Source organism: Schistocerca nitens, chromosome 8 (assembly GCF_023898315.1).
Source record: "Schistocerca nitens isolate TAMUIC-IGC-003100 chromosome 8, iqSchNite1.1, whole genome shotgun sequence".
NCBI lineage: Eukaryota > Metazoa > Arthropoda > Insecta > Orthoptera > Acrididae > Schistocerca > Schistocerca nitens.
Window position 1 is genome coordinate 417,624,657 of NC_064621.1, and position 12,491 is coordinate 417,637,147.

The 12,491-nt window shown below is 42.3% G+C and overlaps 1 protein-coding gene across 1 annotated transcript in view; it reads left to right on the forward strand.

Annotated features, from left to right (window-relative positions):
* Nucleotides 1-12,491, forward strand: part of LOC126198575 (sialin-like) — a 111,514-nt gene that overhangs the window by 71,905 nt on the left and 27,118 nt on the right. Inside the window, exon 8 of the mRNA XM_049935011.1 lies at nucleotides 6,323-6,564. Within this exon, the coding sequence (XP_049790968.1) occupies nucleotides 6,323-6,564 (242 nt within the window). The remainder of the gene's footprint in view (nucleotides 1-6,322; nucleotides 6,565-12,491) is intronic.

Here is a 12,491-nt window from a genome sequence, read left to right on the forward strand (position 1 = left end):
AGATAAGTCTGAAACATAAGTTTTTCTTGCATCTGAGGAACATGCTGGTTTTGACTAGTCATGAAAAATGTTATTTCGTCTCTTAATTCTAAGACTGGATACAACCTCACTCTCCTTCCGGTTAACCACGCCACATTACAATGGTAATGGAATCACCATTCTGACTGCCACATTCTTCAAGAAAAGTTTTTAACTATCTATATATAATGCCTCTTGACCATATAGAATTTGTAACTTGTACCACAGTACTTATAACATTTTTAACTTGAATGTTCTTATTGCAGAGATTATCTTTATGAAGATTACAGTGGGTTTCAGTGACATCATGTTTTGCACAAGGAACATGTTTTATATATTCTTTCATCCACGATATTAATCCAACATCGACTGCTACCATAGACGGAGCCCAATATGTTGCTGCAAAAACAAGCTTTTTCAACGCCTTTGAAAATGTGCAAACTACGTGGTGGTGCCCTTAAGGGAAACTAAGTCCAACGATTCGTCTGTCATGTTCAACTTGTCATCGATGACTCGAATGTTAGCTAACTATACAGTATCTGATATGTCACTACTCTCATCGACAACTAAGAAATTATGTACAAATTTCATTCATTTCTTGAATACGTCTCATAATGGTCTTAGGGGACAAACTTACTCTTTCAAAGTCTTCTACCAACCGCTGACACATTTCTTCAGCAACCGTCACAATCACTTCTTTCGCAAAGTCTGCTTCAGTAATCGGCCTTACTTTTCTGGCTATATGAAGAGCTACTCCTAGATCAGACGTGCAGACACTTCGCTGCTTTGATAGTTCTTCACGTCAGCGTGTCGTTTTAATCCCGATATTACTGCGCCATGTTCTTCTTCTCGACATTTCTCGTATTCACTTACCCAGCACACAGAATCATGTAAATTAGTTTTCTTGTTACTTCGCACTTTTTTATTACGATTTTTCGGTAAGAAAGAAAAACTGGTTGCTCCGTTTTGCTTGTGCTTGCCATGTTATAGTCATCGAAAGCGGTACAGATGACTGAACCCTTCAGTTGCATCCTCACAGTGCCTTTTCTGTAGGCAACACTGCAGTACACAGCTCTCGCCTGACGTCAAACAAACTGGCAGACTTTACATCGACTGTTCTAGGTGCAACACACTTCCCTACTCTTCATGCTAATTCGACGTTTGTTACGTGACCCCTTCATGGTCTTGGAAATTTGAGAGCAGTGAAGTTTTGATACTGGCTCCTCCGTATGCCAAAATACTTTCTTGACTCCGACCTACACAAGGAGAAATTACCATCGAGTTAAAATAAGAGAAAACAAAGCCCATACGGAAATATTTATTTTCTCTTCGCGCCATTCGAGAATGGAAAGGTAGAGAATTATTCTGTGGTTGTGTATAATCTGTACCAAATCCGTAGCTGTGAACTGCAAAGTAAATATATAGATGTAGATGCAAACAGAACACAATTCAACGATGTTTTAAGTGGTCAAACCTGAGACCCGAAAAAATTTTAATGGCCGTGTCAAAAATTCTCAAATTGTGGTACTGTAATTCAAAACGGTTTTCGGTGAGTGCAGCGTAAAAGTTGTACAAAGGAGAAAATTTATTAGTGATTACAGGAAAGAAAGAAAAGGTAATAGAAACGCAAATGTGGAAACTTGCATAAACGCGAACGTTAGGCAATGAGGTGAAAGCTGCGTCGCTAGCAGCTACGCAACCACAATTTTCATTTTCCTTTCATACGGACCACAAGAGGCACTAGGCGAAAAGAGAATTTATATCTGAAATTGAAATAACTTATTACAGAATTATCTGATGTCGTAAAAAATGCTGACAGTAAAGGAACAACGTCTCGTAATACTACATGTAAAATTCTGAACAAACCTCTAAATAACAGATAGTAAAAAGTAACTGATGGAGCTGCAATAAATTACATAGCAAGAAGTAGTCAGCATCGTTAGAAAGTCATCTAACAAAGAAGTGGGAGGAGGAGGAGGAGATTAGTGTTTAACGTCCCGTCGACAACGAGGTCATTAGAGACGGAGCGCAAGCTCGGGGGAGGGAAGGATGGGGAAGGAAATCGGCCGTGCCCTTTCAAAGGAACCATCCCGGCATTTGCCTGAAGCGATTTAGGGAAATCACGGAAAACCTAAATCAGGATGGCCGGAGACGGGATTGAACCGTCGTCCTCCCGAATGAACAAAGAAGTGACATGCCTTGAGAGCTGTATTACGTTTCATGATATTTCAAACCATATTATATTAACTAGTAAATTATAATGGACAGTTCCTTAGCTATCATTAACTAATCCGCCCAGACTGTGCAGAATTCGATACTGGTACACAAGATTAGTGACACTGAAATTCTGTGCTATTTCAGTTTTATCATGCCTGCCACATTGAATTTTATGAAAAATATCGCCACGTCTATTGTGGGAAAATAATTGCACGACGTCGAAATTGAGTGATGTCTCCTAGTCTGTACGGTACTGGCATGTGTGAGAGCACAGTAAAGACTCAATCGTGGAACAAAAAGATAGCCGCGTACCCTCTCGATAAGCCCGCATGTTGAGCATTTCGTTATGAAAACAATCGTGGAGTTCCACCCCACTTCTGCTTAGCCGATTGTTACTGAAGCTACAGAAAATAACTATGCATTTTTCCAGAAACACCTTTCTGTTCTTGGAACTGATAATAATGAAACCAATTTTACACAATATTAGAGTATTTAATCCTCCCGCGTGTCTTCAATGTAAACGAAAAAATAAAGATATTATGTGTCATTTGCATCAGTTAATTACAGGTCTATGACTCTGGCTATAGTTTCGAAGGACCAGTTTTTTGAGCCGCTGATAATACTGACGCATCTCTCACGACCATTCCTACACTGTCTCGATGGACGCTATATTGGGCATCATATTCGTCAAAGTGGTATTGTTGTACCTGTAAAAAGGTGACTCACCAGATTATTGAACGTGGTGATGATTCAAAATAACAGACTGCGGTTAAATGTGCACACAATGGAAGATTCATTCGTTTGAGGTCTAACTACATGTGCGTACGTTACTGAATTTGCCACCAACTTCAACTAGCAAGACATGATTTGTCTATAGCAGCAGAAAAATACACTGAGATGACAGAAGTCATGGGATAGCGATATGCACTTGTGCAGGTGGCGGCAGTATCGCGTTCGCACGGTATAAATGGGCAGTGCATTGGCAGTACTGCTATTTGTGCACAGGTGATTCATGTGAAAAGGTTTCCAACGTGATTATGACCGCACGACGGGAAGTAACAGACTGTGAATGCGGAATGGTCATTGGGACTAGATGCAAGGAACACTCTGTTTCGGAAATGATGAGAGAATTCAGTACTCCTAAATCCAGAGTGTGCCGAGAATACCAATATCAACGTTTTAAGTCTCATCACGGACAACGCACTGGCAGACAGTTTCCATTTATCGAGCGAGAGAAGCAACGTTCGATTAGAGACGTCAGTGCTAAAAGACAAACAACATTGTGTGAAATAACCGCAAAAATCAATGTAGGTGCTACGAGGAACGTATCCATTAGGGTAGCGGGGCGAAATATGGCGTCCGTGTACTACGACAGCAGACGACATCGCCTGCAGCTTCTGTCCTGGGATCGTAGGGGACTGAAAAACCGTGGCCTGATCAGATGAGTCCCGATTTCAGTTGGTAAGAACATATGATAAGGTTCGAGTATGGCGCAGACTCAGCGAAGCCATGGACACGAGTCGTCAACAAGGTGTTGTGGGAACTGGTGGTGGCTCCATTATGGTGTGGGTTGTGTTTACATAGAATGGGCTTGGTCTTCTGGTCCATCTGAACTGATCATTGACGGGAAATGGCTATGTTTAGCTACCTGAAGATCATTTACAGCCATTCATGGACTTCATGTTCCCAAACAACGGTGGAATTTTTGTGGATGACAATGCACCATGTCACAATTTTTCGTGAATGATTTGAAGAACATTCTGAACAATTCATGAACCACGATTTATTTTCAAAGAATATTCTTAAGAATTTATTTTATTTACTAGAGATTCATCAGGAACATTAACACATTTAATCACACTATGTAAGCATGGAAGTAGTTGCCAGGGAGTAACTGATGAAATCATAACCAAATTCCTTTTAACAAATGGGAATTTTATTCACTTTAATGGTGCCTAAAAGCATTTTATTAAAAGAAACAGATTTAAATTTATGATCAGAAAGCACCCTCTAAATATCAAAGTTACAATTTATTCAGAGGCAGAAAGAAAAAAGTTTTGACTGTATGAGCTTTCGGGCAGAGAACCTTACCGCTCCCTTTTGACACGGTCGTTGTTACGACTGCCTTCGGCAGCCTCTGAAAGACTACACTGGTGCTAATCTGCAACACACCAGATAACTTTAAACTAAGAGTTTTAACAAATTACACAAGCACACAAACTATGCACCCCCCGTAGGAGGGATGGAAATGGTACAGAACACTAACAATTAAAATCTTAACCTTGCCACCGAAGGTGCAACTTGATTTTAACTTTTAAGAAAAGCCTTACGGTGAAAGGGTGGCAACTTTATATGCTAAAATGATCATTTACATAAAAGCCCATGAAATTCAGTATTATATAAAATTCCACAAGGTTGGCCAAACAGTAGTTAAGATGCTCTACAGTACACAGATACCGCCTCTCAAGATCATAGGCAATAATATCAAAGTTTCCAAAGATCAAAACATATTTCAGGTATTAGGCCGTTACACTCCAAGCAGTAAATTCGTTAACACACCAAATCCGACAAACATGACAGAGGCAGGTACTAACGTACGGTAGATTGATAGGGAGATTACCGAACAACCCGAACCGCAGGTTGCTCTCACCCGCCCCTACTCCACAAGGGAAAAACGGACCACCCAATTTATAAACAACCACCTTCCCGCGGGTGGGCAAACGAAGAAGAATGGTGGGACGACCCCAAAGCAAAACGGGTGGTGACCTCACCAAGAAAACAAGTAGAATTTAACAAGAGTAAATCAAACAACACATCACCAATCACTTAACTTCTAATAAACTGCGATTTCTCGAGAAAACCTGACGCAGCACCCCCAAATCGCTGTCCCGAACCGTCCGCTGCCAGCCGCTTCAACGGACGGAGGAAGGCGCGCCGATCTCCCGTTTCACGGTGTCGCAGCTCGCACCGGCCAGACTGATGTAGGTTGACTCCTGTTGCTCTCGTATCGACCTCGAAGTCACTACCCCTCGCTATACGCCGCGGCCCACTGGACTCAACGTGGCGATCTCACATGCACCGAAGCTCAAGACGGACAAGTCATCTTGTATCTGAGTGCGCGACCGATCCAACCGCCAATGACCATTGCCTGAGCAAACTCGAGCAGACTGGCGGCCTAACGCGCAGACTCAGATGCAGGAACTAAGCCCCGACCGCGCGACCACTGGCTGAGTTCTCTTACTGGCGGAGTGGAAAGACTCTCATTCTGCCGGCTTTAAAGGTTGATACGAACGACAGACAGACACTAACTGCCAAACAAATGCGGACGAGAGACAGACTAGCAAGCTGGGGACGAGACACTGACCCAGACTCACCCACTGGCGAGCTCATAGCGCCCCTTAAATGCACTTTCCCCTTTCCCACCAGAGGGAGACACCAAAGCTGCGACTGCCATAGCACCGCCACCGCCAGAGACGGAGGGCGACTGCTTCACACTACGCGGTGCGGCGCGCTCTTCAAAACAGCAGTTCTTTACCACGACTTAATTCCAGCGAGTGATTTGGCCACCAAGATCACCCGGCATGAATCCCACCGAACATTTATGGGACCTAATCGAGATGTCAGTTCGTGCACAAAATCCTGCACCGGAAACACTTTCGCTGCTAAGGACGAGTGTAGGGGCAGCATGGCTCACTATTTCTGCAGGGGACTTCCTACGGCTCGTTGAGTCCATGGCACGTCGAGCTGCTGCACTACGCCGGGCAAATGGACATCCAACACAATATTAGGAGGTATCCCACAACTTCTGTCCTCAGCGTACGCTATAAATTTAGCGGTGACAATTGTAAACTTGAGTTATAAATAGAAAGTGCCTGTAAAATAAAGCAAGCAAATGTGTTAAATTTAGTGTCATTAGCACACTTCCCATCTCTAACAGTTTGAAACTCGTGTAATCCTGAATGGCCCGGGTCATTACTCCAACGTATGTTTGTTTTCGTCTGCCACATGTTGTACAAAGCTCGACAGAACGTTCTGCACAACATGAAAGAGTAGAAGAGATTAAACAGTGTGTTTGAAATGTTGGCAGCTTGCATCGGGCCTGCGATCTGCCTCCTGGCGGTGACTCTCATCAACTGCGACGTACCGTCCATTGTCACGCTGTTCGTCTTCACCATGGTGTTCCGCTGCGCCATATACGGCGGCCAGTACGTCAACCACATCTATCTGTTCCCAAGGGCCTACGGAAGTGCGGCTGGCTTTAACATGACTCTGGGGAACTCCACTGGGATCATCACTCCGATAGTCACCAGTGCGTTTGTAGCAGGCCGGGTAAGTACTCGCAAACTGGCTAACAGAAAGTCCTAAACTGATTAAAAAAACACGTAAAACCTCGTAAAGTTTCTTTGAACTGAGCTGTGTACATGAAAAACGTGACTTTAGTAAAATGCCCAGGAAATATACACATTTTTAAACAAGAGGTTGTTCCAAGAGAGGTATTGGTATATATAATCTCACAGAGTGAAGAAAATACTGTTAACCTAACGCCTGTTCATAAGAAACACGAAATACACTCCAAGACAAAAAAATTACTAACGTAACACGAAGGAATTACCGATTATGACGGAAATCAGTAGATGTGACGTACATGTATATACAAAAAAATGATAACAATTTCAGAAAAACTACAAGTAGATGATTTATTGAGGAGAAACAGCTTCATATATTGAGCAAGTCGGTAACGCGTAGATCCATCTCCGTTTCTTATGCAACCAGTGATTCGGTTTGGCATTCACTGAAGGAGTTGACGGATGTCCTGAGGGATATCGTGCTAAATTCTGTCTAAATGGCGCGTTACATCTTCAAAATCGCGAGATGATTGGAGGGCCGTGTCCATAATGCTGTGCACATTCGCGATTGGGAAGAGGTCCGACGACAGTGCTCCCCAACGCAGGGTTTGGAAAGTACGAAGACAAACAATAGAAAATCTCGCCGTCTGTGGGCTAGCATTATCTGCTGAAACGTAAGCCCAGGATGGCTTGCCACGAAGGGCAGCAAAATGGGGTGTAGAATATCGTGTGCTGTGAAAGGAAATGGCATCCCAGAACATCACTTCCGGTTGTCGAGTCGTATGGCAAGCAACAGTCACACTGGTATCTCACCATCGTCCAGGGCGTCTCCAGACATGTCTTCGCCCTTTTTTGTGTTAGAGTGTATAATGGTCATATCGAAGTTGATCCAGAAAATCAATTCTTGCACTCTCGGCAATGGTGACTTGCTTTCCAGACAATAAAATCTTGGAAATAATTCAAAATACCCTTGTTTTGTAAATAAAACTGCCTTTTCCTGCTGCTAGTTACTTTATTTATCCCATACGAGATTCGCCTTCTCCTGTTGTAGGACATCATCAGTGGGATCTATAACGATACAGTTTTGTTAATTACAGATTATCAAACAGTTCACTTCGCGATTTTTTGTAAAAAAAAGTAATTACTTCCGATTTGCTGATCTGCGTTTCCTCACATCTGGTCTGGAGGTCGCACTACCACTTTTATCACTGCCATATAATCACATCTTTGTGTTCTCGCCTTCCACACACTGTACGCCATGTTTCTCACTCTTTTTTGTGGTGGACTATTGTTCTTTCGTCACTCGATACAACTATTTCGTCGTACAGTGCCTTTCACAGCGAACGTTATTCAATTAGTTTCTCTATTAGTCTCAAAAATGAGATCGACAGGAAGTGCAAAATGGCTAAGCAGGGATGGCTAGAGGACAAATGTAAGGATGTAGAGGCTTATCTCACTAGGGGTCAGATAGATACTGCCTACAGGAAAATTAAAGAGACCTTTGGAGATAGGAGGACCACTTGTATGAACATCAAGAGCTCAGATGGAAACCCAGTTCTAACCAAAGAAGGGAAAGCAGAAAGATGCAAGGAGTATATAGAGGGTCTATACAAGGCCAATGTATTTGAGGACAATATTATGGAAATGGAAGAGGATGTAGATGAAGATGAAATGGGAGATACGATACTGCGTGAAGAGTTTGACAGAGCACTGAAAGACCTGAGTCGAAACAAGGCCCCCGGAGTAGACAACATTCCATTGGAACTACTGACGGCCTTGGGAGGGCCAGTCCTGACAAAACTCTACCATCTGGCGAGCAAGATGTATGAGACAGGCGAAATACCCTCAGACTTCAAGAAGAATATAATAATTCCAATCCCAAAGAAAGCAGGTGTTGACAGATGTGAAAATTACCGAACCATCAGTTTAATAAGCCACAGCTGCAAAATACTGACACGAATTCTTTATAGACGAATGGAAAAACTAGTAGAAGCCGACCTCGGGGAAGATCAGTGTGGATTCCGTAGAAATACTGGAACACGTGAGGCAATACTGACCGTACGACTTATCTTAGAAGAAAGATTAAGGAAAGGCAAACCTACGTTTCTAGCATTTGTAGACTTAGTGAAAGCTTTTGACAATATTGACTGGAATACTCTCTTTCAAATTCTAAAGGTGGCAGGTGTAAAAAACAGGGAGCGAAAGGCTATTTACAATTTGTACAGAAACCAGATGGCAGTTATAAGAGTCGAGGGACATGAAAGGGAAGCAGTGGTTGGGAAGGGAGTGAGACAGGGTTGTAGCCTGTCCCCGATGTTATTCAATCTGTATATTGAGCAAGCAGTAAAGGAAACAAATGAAAAATTCGGAGTAGGTATTAAAATCCATGGAGAAGAAATAAAAACTTTGAGGTTCGCAATGACATTGTAATTCTGTCAGAGACAGCAAAGGACTTGGAAGAGCAGCTGAATGGAATGGACAGTGTCTTGAGAGGAGTATATAAGATGAACATCAACAAAAGCAAAACGAGGATAATGGAATGTAGTCGAATTAAGTCGGGTGATGCTGAGGGTATTAGATTAGGAAATGAGACACTTAGAGTAGTAAAGGAGTTTTGCTATTTGGGGAGCAAAATAACTGATAATGGTCGAAGTAGAGAGGATATAAAATGTAGACTGGCAATGGGAAGGAAAGCGTTTCTGAAGAAGAGAAATTTGTTAACATCGAGTATAGATTTAAGTGTCAGGAAGTCTTTTCTGAAAGTATTTGTATGGAGTGTAGCCATGTATGGAAGTGAAACATGGACGATAAATAGTTTAGACAAGAAGAGAATATAAGCTTTCGAAATGTGGTGCTACAGAAGAATGCTGAAGATTAGATGGGTAGATCACATAACTAATGAGGAAGTATTGAATAGGATTGGGGAGAAGAGAAGTTTGTGGCACAACTTGACCAGAAGAAGGGATCGGTTGGTAGGACATGTTCTGAGGCATCAAGGGATCACCAATTTAGTATTGGAGGGCAGTGTGGAGGGTGAAAATTGTAGAGGAAGACCAAGAGATGAATACACTAAGCAGATTCAGAAGGATGTAGGTTGCAGTAGGTACTGGGAGATGAAGAAGCTTGCACAGGATAGAGTAGCATGGAGAGCTGCATCAAACCAGTCTCAGGACTGAAGACCACAACAACAACAACATTAGTGTAAATAATGAATTACTTGGCATGTGTTCTTGGTCATTCAACAGGATTTTCCCATCTGCTTTGGTTTTATTATGTGGTAATTTTCTTGCATGGTTCGCAAATAGTGTTAATATAATAATACTGTCCAATGTAATTGTAACAGGACCCAACATCTTTACACTCACTCATCCATGAACCCCTCGACAGAATATTGAAAAGAAAAGTCAAAACAGCTGTCACCAAAGTTTTCAGCCACTCACTAACAGCTAGTACACCCGCCAGTGTCCCCCCCCCCCCGCCACATCCCACCCCCCTTAAAAAAAAAGTCGGCTCTATCCCCCTCTCTCTCTTACTCATACACACACACACGGTATAAACATCATAAATAGAAGTTAGTAACGAACATATACTTCATTTGGTTGGCAACAAATAGGTAAACATACCAAAGAAGATGTAACACGTAATGGAATCGCAATATTTACGCTGTGAAAAGCAGTGTACGACGAAATAGTTGTATCGAGTGACGAAAGAATAACAGTCCACCACAAAAAAGAATGAGAAACATGGTGAACAGTGTGTGGAAAGCGAAAACACAAAGATGTGATTATATGGCAGTGATAAAAGTGGTAGTGCGACCTCAAGACCAGGTGTGAGGAAAAGCAGATCAGCAAATCGTAAGTAATTACATTTTTTTACAAAAAATCACGAAATGAACTGTTTGATAATCTGTAACTAACAAAACTGTATCGTTATAGATCCCACTGATGATGCCTTAGAACAGGAGAATGCGACACGCTTGTGGGATAAATAAAGTAACTAGCAGCAGGAAAAGGCAGTTTTATTTACAAAACAAGTATTTATATGCTTGCTGCGGAGAATGGCCACACCAACAAACTTGTCAAAATACCCTGTTTCTGCTGATGGTAGTTGCTTTCATTTTTACCGAAAAGTCCGCTAAAATCAGTATTCACTAAAAGTTCGTTCTCAGGCAAGTATTCTCGGGAATGAATATAAGAGGACATGTGCAATCCAAATGCTGTACTGATGGATGGGCGGGGGGCTGGAAATGAATTTTAACTTCTTCGCTAAAGTTGCTGATTCTTCATCTTTTGGACTTGCAGATTTTGTGTTTGCCGTGCCTGGAGTAAAACTTATTGGAAATAAGGTTCGCGTCTTACGCAAAACACATCATCCAAGCGATCCTGTGAAGGCACCAGTCGAGCTGTCTACGTCGATGCTGTGACGTGTATGGAAGACGGGCTAGAGATGAGCGTGCCAGCGATAGTCCTACTGATAATAACCAGTTCGCAACAGTTCGTGTTGATACGTCTGGGCTCACGATCCCTCTTATCTGTGCTGTGGTACCTGTACGATCTGCCACTGTTGCCCTTACAATACGACAGTCCTGCAGGGCGTCTGTGCTGCGTGGACGTGCAGAACGTCGTCTGCGGGTGTGAGAACATTCACGCGACCACTGAAACCAGCATCATTGCACAACTGACGCAGCACGTTCAACTTTTGTGGAAATTCTCCGGAAGGACCATCCTACCACTCTGAAGGCCACAATTTGACCCCTTCCAAACATGCTCAGTCGGCTGCAGGAAGCACGGCTTGCAGTTCCATGGCATGATCGTCTGCCTGCTTCACACGTTTGCACTACACTGAGTACTGGTTGTGAGCATTCCCTACTATTTCGTAGACACGGATGACACTCTGGCAGCTATGCCACTAAGCTATCTGTCGGCGGACGACGTTGAAATCATTATTAGTACATCTACTAATCTCCAGGTGGTACATAACGTCAGGGGATCAAAATCGAGTCATCTTCCCAGGTTTACTAACTTTTTTTCAGCAGTGTAATTTTAAGTGCTAACTAATCTAAGAAAATTTTCTGCACTACGAATTCAAGACAGTAAAATGTGAACATATTTTAAGTGATAACTAAACCAAGAAAATTTTACAATCTAAGAAAATGTTCTTAGGTCAGTTATCACTTACAAATATGTTCACATTTTACAGACTTGAATAAAGAAAATCCACTGATGATTGAACAGAGGTGCTGAAACATGTTTGAGTGCCATGAAAAAACAGTGTTTGTTTTAACAGGCGGACCTTATTAACAGTAAGGTACTGACTCTTAATATGCAGCTCAGTAAAGCACGATAAACAAATATACACGAGTCCTATAATCGACCACATGGTATACAATTCCAGAATATTTGAAAACGAGACAAAAGAAAACTCCATACATACCAGAATACTTTAAGCAATGTTAAATAAGTGCATATGTAATGAAGGCAGTATGTTAACTTCACAGATGGACAAGTGAAATATCGATACCAAATCGCATGAAACAACGGAAGTTGTCAACCTCAACTCAAATACCCAGCGTTCGTAAGCCAACTCTGACAAGTGCCAAGAAAGAGGAAACACCGGTCGTCTGTAGTAAGGGGCAAACAGAAGCAAAATGAAAGCTTTGTCTTCTCGAAAGTAACGTCTAGAGATATACCTTCACGTTACCAACTGAAGACATTAGTATGCTTAGTAGTCAATAGCCTGGGTACAGACGGTCTTTGCAACAGCCGAGTTACTCAGAACTCACGTAAAACGTGTAACTTACATGTTGACTTTGATACCTAAACTCAGCCATCATGACTGAGGATGACGCGATACCGATCAGCTAGTTCACACGGGGCATCATGGAACAGAACTGAATGGAACCTCTAAACA